The sequence below is a fragment of the Drosophila teissieri genome, chromosome 2R, assembly GCF_016746235.2.
Source record: "Drosophila teissieri strain GT53w chromosome 2R, Prin_Dtei_1.1, whole genome shotgun sequence".
NCBI lineage: Eukaryota > Metazoa > Arthropoda > Insecta > Diptera > Drosophilidae > Drosophila > Drosophila teissieri.
In genome coordinates, this window is record NC_053030.1 from 19611281 (window position 1) to 19624528 (window position 13248).

General features: G+C 47.8%; 3 protein-coding genes across 3 annotated transcripts; 2 read left to right on the forward strand and 1 right to left on the reverse strand.

Annotated features, from left to right (window-relative positions):
* Nucleotides 1-192: 192 nt before the first annotated feature.
* Nucleotides 193-9969, forward strand: LOC122612124 (protein dopey-1 homolog). Its single transcript, XM_043785526.1, has 11 exons — nucleotides 193-327; nucleotides 882-1132; nucleotides 1269-1447; nucleotides 1499-2731; nucleotides 2807-3107; nucleotides 3166-3934; nucleotides 3991-4099; nucleotides 4155-8452; nucleotides 8558-8753; nucleotides 8809-9151; nucleotides 9217-9969. The coding sequence occupies exons 2-11, from the start codon at nucleotides 980-982 to the stop codon at nucleotides 9436-9438; spliced, it is 7803 nt and encodes a 2600-aa protein (XP_043641461.1). The 5' UTR covers nucleotides 193-327; nucleotides 882-979; the 3' UTR covers nucleotides 9439-9969.
* LOC122612125 lies at nucleotides 9938-11370 on the reverse strand. Its single transcript, XM_043785527.1, has 4 exons — nucleotides 11137-11370; nucleotides 10409-10476; nucleotides 10183-10345; nucleotides 9938-10115 (listed from the first exon to the last, which is right to left on the reverse strand). Exons 1-4 carry the CDS (start codon nucleotides 11255-11257, stop codon nucleotides 10015-10017), a joined length of 453 nt encoding a protein of 150 aa, XP_043641462.1. The 5' UTR covers nucleotides 11258-11370; the 3' UTR covers nucleotides 9938-10014.
* A 432-nt stretch (nucleotides 11371-11802) lies between these two features.
* On the forward strand, nucleotides 11803-13134 carry LOC122613127. The gene is made up of 4 exons (XM_043787151.1): nucleotides 11803-12093; nucleotides 12171-12256; nucleotides 12409-12562; nucleotides 12741-13134. The coding sequence occupies exons 1-4, from the start codon at nucleotides 11907-11909 to the stop codon at nucleotides 12872-12874; spliced, it is 561 nt and encodes a 186-aa protein (XP_043643086.1). The 5' UTR covers nucleotides 11803-11906; the 3' UTR covers nucleotides 12875-13134.
* Nucleotides 13135-13248: the final 114 nt, after the last annotated feature.

Below are 13248 nucleotides of genomic sequence, written 5' to 3' on the forward strand. Positions count from 1 at the left end.
TAAGCATTGTAAACTTATGTGTCACAGTGATTTTTTTAGCTACGGTAAGTGTAGTAGTTAAACTTGCCTATTTTAGTTGCTTAGTAGTTAAATTATTTTACAAATTAAGTTAACAAGTGTTGAAATGTTGTTCGCAGTTTTGTTTTAAAATTTGGTACAAATTAGTTATCGCGGCTTAAGAGTATCGGTGAAGAAGTCACGGTTATCAATCGGAGGTCCATCGCTAGCGAGTTACAGCAAAAAATTTGCCATGTAAATGCAACACGAAAACAAAAGTGCAATATTAAGCAATGTAAAATGTGCTAGAACTGATTAACTTTAGCTGTGGTAAGGGGAGAGTAGTTGAAAACAATTGAGTGATTTGCGAAAAGTGAAAACATCGAACGAGCGACTCAAACAAAGTGTGTCTGTCCCGTCACGCGCCCCCCTCCCCCCGCCAGCCCAGCGATTTCCATGAAAACAGCAGAATATTCGTCATCAGCTGGTCCTCTCTTCTTTGCTCTCTCCGCAGCCCGCAGACTAACTGCACTTCGCTGGCGAGAGAAGGAGAAAGACAGAGAGAGTTGAAATTTATTCAGAAACTAATTCATTTTGTTCCTGCCACGCGACACTACTTTCAACCCGTTTTTGCAGTCGAGCGAGTCGAGGCTTCCAATATATATGCACTTGATATAGGGTCAATTGACAGACCCTTCAATTAGCCAAAAGAATAGCCAGTTTTTCACAGGTGATTCGCTTGCCACACTGCTCAAATATGCAATCCATTAAACTTTTAGTGAACTAAGAAAGGAAATCACCCAATTGTGTGGGAGTTGGAATTCAAGGACGCAGCGCCGAGGGCAACAAGTGTTTGCTAATTGATTGCCATTGATTATTCACAGAGAGCTCTGCCGCAAAAGCCAACCCATCAAGAAATCATCGAACTCAAGCGAAAAAGCAAAATTTAGAGCCAGCTAGCCCACTGGCAAAAGACGTCGCCATGGAATCCGCGGACGCACTCGTCGAGGAGCAGAAGCTCATGGCCGAGGCCAAGTACCGCACATATGTGACCAATATCGACAAGGCGCTGCGCAATTTCGAGTACTCCAGCGAATGGGCGGATTTGATATCGGCTCTGGGCAAGCTCAGCAAGGTATACATTCATAGTTGCATCTGTGGCAATCCCGATAAGCGACGGAGCAACTGACTCACAGCCGTTTCCGGAAACCCAACCAGTTCAACAGTCTTATCTCGACTTGTTTTTAATTTGTGCTCCCCTCTTTCGACAGGCGATATCGAGCAATACGCAGTACCAGGTCATACCCCGGCGACTGAAGATAGCCAAGCGACTGGCCCAATGCATGCATCCCGCCCTGCCCTCCGGGGTGCATCTGAAGGCCCTGGAGACCTATTCGGTGATATTCAGCAAAACAGGACCGGAGCGCCTGGCCACGGAGTTTATATATAGGTCAGTGTGCTTGATAACTCTGTTTGTTTTCTTACTAATTGGTTTTTTCAGCGCTGGGCTTTTCCCGCTCCTTGGGTACGCGGCCATGAATGTACGTCCCGCCCTGTTGGCTATCTATGAAACCTATTTCGTACCCCTGGGTGACAAACTGAGGCCCGCTCTAAGCGGTTTCCTGAATGGCGTGCTACCTGGCTACGACTGCGGTCTGGATCACTTCGAGCGGATTAGCACTCTACTGAAACAAGTCTGCAATGCCGTCAATCCCATGCACTTTTACACAGTTCTTTGGGAATCGGTGGCCAACAATGCGGCCATTCGTCTGCCGGCCATCACCTACCTGCTGGAGCACTTTAACAAGCGATTGGACATGCAGGAGCAGATCTATATTATGGGACACAACCGGGAGATCATGATGTCAGCTTTGTGTGTCTGCCTAAATGACTCGTTGATCCTGGTCCAGCGAAACACCCTGGAGTTCCTGCTGCTCGGCTTCCCCATGCATACGGTGCTGCTCTCTGAGGATGATTTAGTCAAACTAGTCACCAATGGGCTCAATACTATACTGCGTAGAGACATGTCGCTGAATAGGAGATTGTTCAGCTGGCTGTTGGGCAGCGAGGTGGCCAAAAACTCGCCTACCTATGATACCTTATCGTTGGACACCTCAAACGCCCCCTTGGAGGAGGAACCGGAACCATATTTCGTTAAGCACTCGCGTCACATTCTAATCAGAGCGTTAATCACCACCCTGCGACTGAGCTTGGAGTGTGCTCCGATGGATCTAAAGCCCTACAGGATCATGCTCTCCCTCCTTGATAAGGCAGAGATTGGCAGCGCAGTACTTGACTATGTGCTCCATGACATTATTCGAGCTATGTACATCTCGAGTGGCAACGCAGAGGCTTTAAAATCTGCCAATTTGCTGTTTGCCACCTTTGACCCAGCTTATATCTGGAGCTACATGACCAACATGTTTGAGAAAGCCTGCCAGCAGGCGAACTCCACGCAAGACAAATCCCAGGCGGGTGAAACCCCCGGAAAATATGCATGCGACGTGGGTTCCGGGGATCCGTGTGTACTGGAGATCTGCGTGCTGACAGAATTCCTGCTGGAAACCGTTTCTCTTGAGATGTACACGGAAACCACCAGGGTGTATCTTCCCAAGGTGTTCCTGGCCATCACTCAACTTCTGTCGTTACACATGGATCACGTGAGCAGTAACGAGATCACGGCGTCGCTAAAGCTCTGCATGAAGATCGTTTCGAGGGTTCAGCCCATGATAACGTAAGTGAAATATAAAAAACAAAGACCCATCAGGCGATCCTTATTAACGCCCTTATCTCTTTGTTTTCGTTGCAGAAGTCCCATAAAACTGAATAAGCTGATAGAGCAGAGCGGTGGCTCATCGTCGGATGAAAAGATTACGATGAATTCGGCTAGTGAGGCCGGCAAGGCGGAAATGGGAGTGCAGGGTAGTTCCCTAGAGAAGAGCAAGTCTGACTCTAGACTAAATCAGTTTGCGGAAAATACGCTGCACAGCGCAGATCCCAACGATGAAGAACTCATCCGTCGTTCAGCGTCCAATCAGAGTGTGGGGCGTCAAAGTCCCAACAAGAAGAAGGCTAAGTCAATATCTCGCCTTTCTGAGCTGGATAAGGATGTGAGTAACTAAAAAACAGATATGTCATAATCTCTAAGTTATCGTTTCTTAAAAACAGATCAGTGCCTCGGACACTGGCCAGCAGTCATCCTCAGATCTGGACACTCCGCGGAGCATAAAGAAGCTTAAGGCCAAGGCCAAGGTGCCATTCATAAGGAGCCCCAAAAAGCAGAGACCCAAGGATATTGTATTGATTCAATCAAATGCATCAGCAGAAGTGGGAGATGGACATAGCTCAGAAGAGCCCAAAAGTGCGCCACCGGATCAGACGCCGCAGTTCCAATTGGATGAGGAGAGCCGGGCTACCCAACAGCGTGGATTCTCGATTCTAGAGAAGTGCATCCGACAGTATGAGATCTTTTTCGAGGTTTACTTGTCCCGAAAACTCCTTCAGATCGAATCGGAACCTAAGGAATGCTCTGTTAAGGTTCAGCTACAGCGAACCACAAGCACCATCCATACTTCAAATCTTTTCATGGCTGAGCAGGTGCTGGATCACGAGTGCCCAGTGAGGCAGTCACAAATCGAGCGACTGTTTAACTTACTTCGCGTTGACATTGTGCCGCGTTCCAAGCAGCTACAGCGATTGCTCAATCGATCTTTGCCGCTGCCCGCCAGTGCTAGTGAGCTGAGTAGCGACAGCGAAGCGCAGGAAGATATGCAACAGAGCCGGCTCATCGATGGACAGACCCAGCGCAGTGTGCAACAACTAGCGGAGCTCCAGCTCAGTCTTTCTCTGCGCGGGGCTGTTAAGCTGGCGTCCACTCTACTGGTCGAGATGTCAACCTTTCCCAACTGCAATAAAAACGTCGTGCTGGATAAAAATGGTGAGTGCTGAAGACTATTTTATAGCGATTTAAACATATTCTTTATTCCATTTCAGAGCCTGAGTTGCCCAACTGGTTGAAAGTCCTATGCCTGGTGGCATGCTTTGCCCAGAGCGACAAGGAGCTGCAAGTGGCTTCCATAACAACATTATTCGATCTAATAAGGTGAGCGAATTGAAATATCAAGGATACGTTGACTATAACTTAATAATATCTTCAGCCTACTGCGCTCCCAAATCGAGCACACGACTAGTCCCGGAGTCACCTTTGTAGTAATGCTGCCGCTTTTAAAGTTCGGCCATGTCAGCTATATGGAGCAGCACACGCGCGTCTTTCAATTGGTCGGCTCCATTTTGTGGGATTACCTAGGAAGCGCAGGCATAGATCCTGCTCAAATTGCAGCCCTCCTTCATCAGCTACACAGCTGCCTCGAAAGCGGTCTGGTAGAAACGGTTATCGGCAATAGAATGCAGTCGCAGCATTTGCTTCAAATGCAACCACAATCGCGTTCAGACTTGGGAAAAGCAGCCATACGCAACTTTCAAATGGAGCGATTGGCGGAAGCGCAGTTACTCTGTCCTACGGAGTCCACGGAAAGATTAAGAGAGAGTCAGGCCCGGAGCTTCAAAAAGTTCGAGCTGCTGTGGCATCTGGGCAGAGATAAACAGACGGCGCGCGGTTTCGAAAAAACGCTCTTGAAAGTGCTGGACACCCTCGCACTACCACATTACATGTCCGAGCGCACTTTTGTGACCAACTGGCTGCAGGCATCGCTCCTGCGTGGGGATCTTGCCCGTCTGACCAAGCCTCTCTACAAGATCCTACTTTCGGCCAGCTCCAAGCGCGTAGGCATCGTCCACATGCAGCAACTGTACCGTGAATCGGAGACCGAGGTTACACCTGCTTTCGAGCGCGATGTATACGCCATCAGTTCGGAACAAGGCAATGTAAAATACCATCACATGGAGACATCCAGTGGGAGTAAGAAAAAGAGTCCCATTAGAAACTTCCCAAAGAAGATCTTTGGAGTCACATTAAGTGGAGGAAAGGCGAACAAGGTATCAAACTTTGTCAGCGACAAATCAACTGTCGCCACTTGCGCTGAGGCAAGCCAGGATATGAACACCATAGGTCTGATAATCAATCCACTTGAGAATGCCAACGACTTTGACGACGAAACGGATCTGGAGGAGCCCCGTATTGAGATCCCACACAAGGAGACCCCGCTGGAACAGAAACTAGCCAGCGCAATGGACGAGAGTGAGCAGCCTTCGCAGGAGCAACCAACTCAGCAACCAGATCACAGTCTTCAATATGACCAGGATATCACAGACCATTCGGACAGTAGCGATTTTGAGTCGGACTCTGAGCTTCGCGAAACGAGCATTGAAAAGGAAGACAGCCTCACCGTCAGTTCCAGTGCAGGAGTCAGTGATGATGTCAAGCGCTTCGTGGGCGATTGTGAAAGTGTCACTGACGCCTTGACTCAGCACGAAAAGATCAAGAGCCGCAAGACCTATCGTTTAACCAGGGAGAAAACCCCAGGAGAAACCAGTCTTAACTCGCTCGAGCAGAAAGATCACGATAGTATTTCTGACCTGCAGGCAGACGCGCTTCCCGCTGATGAATATTTCAAGGAAGACAAGAAGCTGGGGAAGCGCAAGAAGCTGCTCACATCTGGGGACAAAAAACGTCTAAGCTGCATTTCAAAGACCTCCACTGACAGCAACATCAGTGGCTCCCATGTGGAACAACCAGAGCAGGAGGAAGAATCAGAGCCCGCAACCGAATCCACCATCAATGTAGAAGACAAACGACGTAACCTCAGCTTGGAGACCAGTAAGCTTCAGCCCGATATGCAGAAAACCCTAGAAAAGGGCAAGCAGAATGTGGAGATTCTACGGCAAAATAATGCAGCAGCAGCTGCTGCAGCGGCGTCGGCAGCAGCAGAGGAGCAGATCAGTGTGCGCAGCTCAATGAAGAGCACCGTTTCCCTGACAGATGCGGCTCACCTGTACCACAACCACCTGCTGATTTACCTGGCTATTTACGACACCCGTCAGACCTTGTATGCCCTGCAGACACTTCGCAACATTATTTGCTGCGACAAACGTACCTTTCTTTGCTTGTCAATCACCACATCCTTTTCGAGCGCTAGTCTGAAGCAGCTGCTCGTGCGCCATCGGAAGAGCATCTCCGGCAAAGGATTTGATGGCAGTGTAGGAAACTCCGAGTATGCACAAGGATATCGTGGCTGCATGCAACTGGAGCTGCTGGTCACGCTCTGTTTGTTCTACGCGCGTGGATACTTTCAGAAAGAATCGCTGGATGCCCAGCGGCAGCCTCCAACACTGCAGGACATTGTGAACAATCGGAGGATTCAGCTGGAGAGCATCGAACTGCTGACCCTGATCTGCTCAGAACTTATAGAGATAGTCAAGGGCATGGGCAGGGGTCTGGCCAACTATATTGCCGATTTGTTGGCACGCGCTAAGCTCCAGAAGGTGATGCTGCACTGCCTCAACAGCTCTGTGTGCAGTTATGGTCGTAGAGCCAACACTAACAGTGGAAGCTATGCGGAGCAGGTGCTGAGCTTCAACGATCCTCAGGATGATCAGCTGCATGCAGACTGCTTCCAGCTTCAACTGCTACGTTTGCTGTTGGCTGTAATCCGCCTGGAGCACGAGGTTCATCAGCTCCGCCAGGATACGCCACCCGCAGCTGGGGAGGACTCAGCTGGCAATGCGTCGCCCACTCGCTTAGCAGAAGGAGCGACGGCCAATGTGAAGTACCTTCCCAACTGTCTGATTAGCCAGCAGCCGATGTTCCTGGCCGCAGTGTTGGGTGCACTGCAGCAAGAACGGTTGCGCCACTTGCACCGCAACTGGACGGATTTGGTGACGTCTTCGCTCAATTGTTTTTCCTTTGGCTCACTCACGAACATTGTGATCAGCGTGGTGCATCAACTGTGCAGCAATCTCGACCGCATTTCCAAGATGGGTCTACCCCAGCAGCGACACTTCCCTCCGGACTATGTGGTATCCCAACTGGAGGCTCTAACCATCTTGTGTCACTACTGTTTACTAGACAATACGCAGCAGACGGCGTTGTCGCACCTGTTTAACCAAGCTTACCCGCAGACCAGCTCGTCGGCGCAGAGTTCCAGCACGGGTCAGTTACTCAACAGCATCGTTCATTCCTTCCTGTCGGCCAGTGAGTCCTCCACTTCAGCGCCGGCTCCAAGGAATCCCCAACTGCAGGCTGCTCGCAATGCGGTCCTATCGCATCTCCCAAGAATAATGAGCAGTGTGGCTGCCATATGGGACAGCGAGCTGGGACAATTGCGACCGGTACGTCAGCAGCTTCTAGAGTTCCTATCCCCGGTTTCCCTGCATCACGGCTGCAACTTCCTCGCGGCTGTAGCTGTCACCTGGCAGCAGCGGGGAGTCGCAACAAATATGAGCGGATTAAGCATCGCAGAGCAGTTCCAGAAGAACTCCGTGCTACAGGCATGTCCTGCCCAGCTTTCTTTGGTTTCACTAGTATCCAGCATACGTGTAATGCCCATGGACTCCTTCGTAATGACATTGCACCATGTTGTGCGCTCACCGCCGCCAATTCACCGGCCACCTGCCCAGCTCAGCATTGAGGTGAGTGCTCTGGAGCTCTTCTACTTCTACATGAAGTCGGCACCTGCGCCTCAATTAGCGGATGCCTGGAGCTCGCTGCTGGCCCTCATCCGGGATGGCTTGAATCTGACACCACCGGCGCAGTTTGCTTTGCTGATGCTGCTCAACGAGTTTGTCCAGCGCTGCCCGCAGATGCCATTCCAGGACAAGAAAGAAGTGCGTGAGCTTCATGATGTCACCTCTCGATTGGTGGACTCCCTCTCCAGCGTGGCTGGATCCTGTCTAGAGCAGACGACATGGCTGCGTCGCAATCTGGCCGTAAAAGAAGATACCGATGGGTTAGCGAAGGATAACAGTGTTGGCGGCGGAGGTCTACAGCAATATTCGCTGCAGGCTCAGAGTGTTCTCGCAGCGATACTCTCAAATCTACTGGACGTGGCCTATGGTTCGCAGGAGAAGGACAAGGTGGTGAACATAGTGACGCCGCTGCTGTACAACATTACTCCGTATTTGAAGAACCACACTGCTCGCAACGTTCCCTTTTTCTACGCCTGCTCTGCTCTGCTGGCCAGCCTGAGTGGCTACCAGTACACTAGGAAGGCTTGGCGAAAGGATATGCTGGATCTCTTGCTGGACAACGCCTTCTTCCAGATGCATCTCTCGTGCCTGCCGTTCTGGCGCATGATCATGGACAGCCTGATGACCTACGACAACACCACGTTCCGGGAGCTGATGACCCGCGTCTCCCTCTCGCAGGCGGGCAGTCTGAACATCTTTAGCTCCCGGGATCAGGAGTACGAACAGCGGTCCATGTTGCTCAAGCGACTCGCCTTCGTTATCTATTGCAGCGAGTTCGACCAGCACAACAAGTACATGCCAGACATCCAGGGTAAGTAAACAATCAGTAAATAGAACTGTAATTACTTTTTATTGCTCAGTTGCATCACTTTGGGGAATTGACTGACATCAGCACTAACATTTTATTTTTTCTTAGAACAATTGGCCAACAGTCTGCGGCTGGTTCCCATGGGTCCTTCCGTGCAAGCGGCCGTTTTCCTGTGCTTCCGCGTGCTGCTCCTTCGCATGTCACCCGACCACGTCACCTCGCTGTGGCCCATAATCATTGCGGAAATGGTGCAGGTGTTTCTGCAAATGGAACAAGAGCTCAAATCGGAGAGCGAAGAGCGGAAGTAAGTCAAACACGAAATTAAAAGGTCATCAAATTAATAGTATCATTATTTGCAGCCAACAAATGCGCATGCCTTCTGGGATTGATGTGTCCTGGTCCGCTGCTTCTGGCGCTAGCAATGGTTACAATTCGCAAACACCGATGCAGCACTGGCGATCTGTACAGTTGGAGGCCTGCAAGCTGCTTGAATTGGGATGTGTGCTGCCCGCCACCAAGCTGCCACATTTCCAGATGTATCGATGGGCCTTTGTGGGCACCGAGTTCGATGTTCACGAGGAGGAGGTGCGCCTGCCAAACGGAAGCCTGGAGAACCTGGCAACCTTGCCCAGCGCCATTTATGTGCCGCACGTAAGGCGTGTGGCCAGGCTGATGGACATGAAGTACACCAGTCAGTCGCCGGTGAGTACTTCCTTCTCACATCTTACGCGTCACCTAGCTAACCAATCCCTTTGGATTTGTTCCAGATACTGCAACGCCCCAACAATAGACACCTGATGTTGCACTTTCAACAACTACAATCGCTGCAAGAGCTGTACGCTTTTTTCACCACGCTTGGTATCAGTTGTCCCCAGCCGCGTAACTTTGCCGACACCGACAACGATGTGGCTAATTGCTTGAAGGAGATCGAAGAGCTGTTGGCAAACGATTTTCTGGAGAAGCTGCCCAGCATAACCACGCCGAGATGAAAACCGGCCGTTGCCCACCGGCAGACACAGTCGCAGATCCAAGCGAGTGGATCACAATTCGAGCTCAAGCTGAACCTCAACCTGGGTATGGAGTCTGCCATGGAGTCGGGCAGTGCTGGCCAGGCTGTGCGCATTCTGGCCGCCGTGCAGGCTAAGCTAACTACCCAAAATGCCGAGACGAGCTTTACGCAGTCGCAAAACATCAATAACAGCAGCAACAATAAGAAGACCAACTTTCCATTTTATGTCTAAGTAAGCAGATTGGAGCAGAAGACGATGCCGAGTATGATAGCTAGCTATATAGATAGAGAACTGGATCCAGAGTATATAATTGTCCGTAGTGTGATCGATCGTTTTAAATGTTGAATGTTTAAGAACGCGGTAGCCCAATAGCCAATAGCACCCTGTATGTATATGTAACCAATGTATTTAACTGTTGATAGTTGATCCCGAGTCGATGTGAGTAAGAGATGTGCGTTAACGACAAACTGCAATCAAATAAACAACAAAGCATTTTATTGCATACACTGAGATGAACGGTGGGCTTCCCCAACAATTAATGTAGAATATTAAGAACTAAACCACATTCAAGGCGCGTGGCGTTTGCTTGCTGGCTTCGCTGTTTTTCAGCTGGAGGTAGAAGGAGTACACGAGTCGGGCGCTGAAGAGGATAACAACTGAAAGTGTAAAGGCGAATTTGAATGACGTATACATTTTTGTTTACACCATTCGGTGGTCACATACGAAGTGTGAGGATGTAGATAAACAGGGCCCCTAAAGTGCTGTTTAATCCGGTCGCTTCACGGTATCCTCCGTAGTGGAAGATAACACCGAACACGGCAAACGGAAAGGAAATCACTTGGATGACAGCGAATATCAGCCAGACGAGCACCAGTACTGGCTTTTCCTGGAAATCGGAAAGGTGTATTTGCTTTCGTTGGGTCAAAAGGAGAAGTGGAAGTGTATTTACCTTTAGGGTTCCTATCAGTAAGCATATGTTGGCGACCACAACTATGGCGAATCCAACGAAGTTAAGAGCTGCAGGGAATTGAATGATGATTAATAAGAATAATAAAATATATGTTTGCAATCGCCAGTAAGCGTGTAAAGTATATATAGACTTAATAGTGACTCAATGTATTCAAAACAATCTTGCTTCTTATCTTACTACATCAACTAAAACAAAAATGCTTATGCCACCTCAAAAAAATGGTAAATTTGTTATTAACTCATATTTTACTTAAACTATAAAAAAACTTTTTCAAATATCATTTGAAAAGTTCCATAGAAATGCTTCGAGTCATAGAGAAATCGGGCTTTAGATGTTTTGGTGACATATGGTATTTCAACTGTTAATAACGAATACTATCATTTAACATTTTTAATTAGTTTTACGGCATGAAAAGCCAAATTATTCAATTTTCTATTCGTGATGGAAAATTCAAGTCAGAGAGAAAATGAGCATATACACATCTAGAATGAAATGTCAGCTCGAGTTTGGCGGCGATGCCGTCATCGTTGGAGGCGATTGTATCCAAAGTGGTTGTGAATCGGAACGCGTTTGTCTCGAATGGATTAGCTCATTCGTTTATTTGGTATGTGAGCACCATTGGTGTATTGTCTGTATATGAAAATAGCGTCAGTTTGGGCAGCCCGCTTGTGATAATAAACAAATGCCACGCCTCGCATTTCTCCTACCATTTGGAGCTACTATCACGCTAAAAGTCGTAGACACTAGCCAGAAGATCGCAATTCCCAGGCACCAGCCCCGCAATTCGCTATTGCAGGGCCCATTTTCCACCGTCAGCGCGATTTTCATTTTGAAACTTGTTTGTTTACAGTGAATTTTCCAATTTCCCCAAATATAGTATTATGGCACTAGAACCGGTTTGTAAAAACACAACCGCACTGGGCAAGAATCAAATAACAACTGAAACACCAATGCCTATGCCGCTCAGAAGAAACAGGTTCTTTAACTATCCAACAAGAAAATACTTTATTTTGGAGCGCTAAAAATCTATTTTCTGTATGGATATGTGTCTACTTTATGGTGGAATGGGTAACATGTGGAACTAAGCTTCAAAATGTTGATAACTAATTACTTATTTAGTAAATATTATATATAATATTTAGCAGCAATCAAATTCGTACATTGGAAGAGTTGCTTTTAAAAAAGTTAGTTTAAATATTTCTTTACAATTAAGAAAAATAATAAATGCTAGCATAGAAAAAATAAAAATCAAATTTAAAAATCATTTATGCACTTAAAAAGTCACACGAACGAGTCACAGTTTCCAAGCGAACTAATTGCAACTGTCTGGCAACGCCGCGGTACCCAAAAAGCTTTCAAGCGTCAGTGCATTTGGGGAATTGCGACTTATTAAGCAATTACATTTTCGCTACGCCGGCGAACTGAAGTTAAATTGTCTATCCGCATCCGCACTAGCACTACATCAAGGAATCCCAAAATGCTGTCCAGGGTCTTCTGCATGCGTCTGAACACCTATGGTGTGGTCATTGGATGGCTGGGCGTGATTCTCTCCTTCTTGGCCACGATCCTTTTGTCCGTCGCCCTGGGATTCGTCGATGAAATTGCGCAGCAGATCGCCAAGGAGTCCAAAGATCCCGACATGACGACCACCCAGATTCGCAGTAGTAGGTTCTAAGCAACAAGTGCACCCCCAACAAACCGCATATATTTTATATTTCATTGTTCTTTGTGGTTTTTGCAGTGCTAATCATCGTGTTCAGTGTTTACTTGGCGCTCAAGGTGATTAATCTTCTGGCTTCGGCCATGTTGGTTGCAGGTACCGTTAAGGTAAGTGCTGGTATCAATGTGCAATCTGCATTATCTCCTATATATGTGAACTATATGTCAAGAGCTAGACCTCTTAAAAACCCCACTAGTCTGTGGAAAACTGTCCTAACTGGGAATAGAGAAGTTTCTAATAGAGTTGTCTTGCCCCACAGGAACGTCATCTGCTCCTGGTGCCCTGGCTGATCAACAATGGAGTCCTGCTTGTCTTTGGAATCGTCGCCAATATTGCAATCTTGGCCCAGGTCATCGAAAGTACGCCCTTCGTGAGCGCCCTTCCTCTCATTTTGGTGGATGTGGGCCTGCTGGGTAAGTGAATCACCGCTTTCTTGTACATACATACGTTCCAGCTATATCTGGAAATGGGTATACACATTCTCTGTTATTGCGGAATTGTGTTGCGCTTATCGCTCAACGGTCTGCGATCGTACAGTAATTGCACATGGACACGATGCTAATTTTTCATCATTTCACCATCTCGTTTCAGTGCTGAGCTGGTATCTGTACTACGGCATCTACTCGCTCTTCAAGCAGATCCAGGCATCCAGTGAGATCCAGCGCCCGCTGATCCCGCCGCCAACCCAGCAGACCAACTCCTATCCCAGCTACACCAAGATTTAAACCCTGTCTGAAACTTTCCATTTGGCGAGCTCTGATTACGTCATATACTGTTCGAATGCTATCAACGGGGCTTCCCCGACTAACACAATATTTCCCTAGCTAGTAACACCAAAATTATGTACTACGTGGTATTTTCGTTGCATCAGAGAACGAATATCCGTGTGTACATCCTATATATTTACTTCAACGCGATCGTTGTCTATACGTATATTCCATATTTCGATTGGCTACAGAAAAAAATATATATTTTGTATACATAATGAGATGGGAAATTATTTGGATGGCGTGTTAAACTTGTTCATTGACTCGAAGATTTGGGATAACTTCTATATTGAATACAGCAAAACATACCATTCCTTAAATTTTAACACACA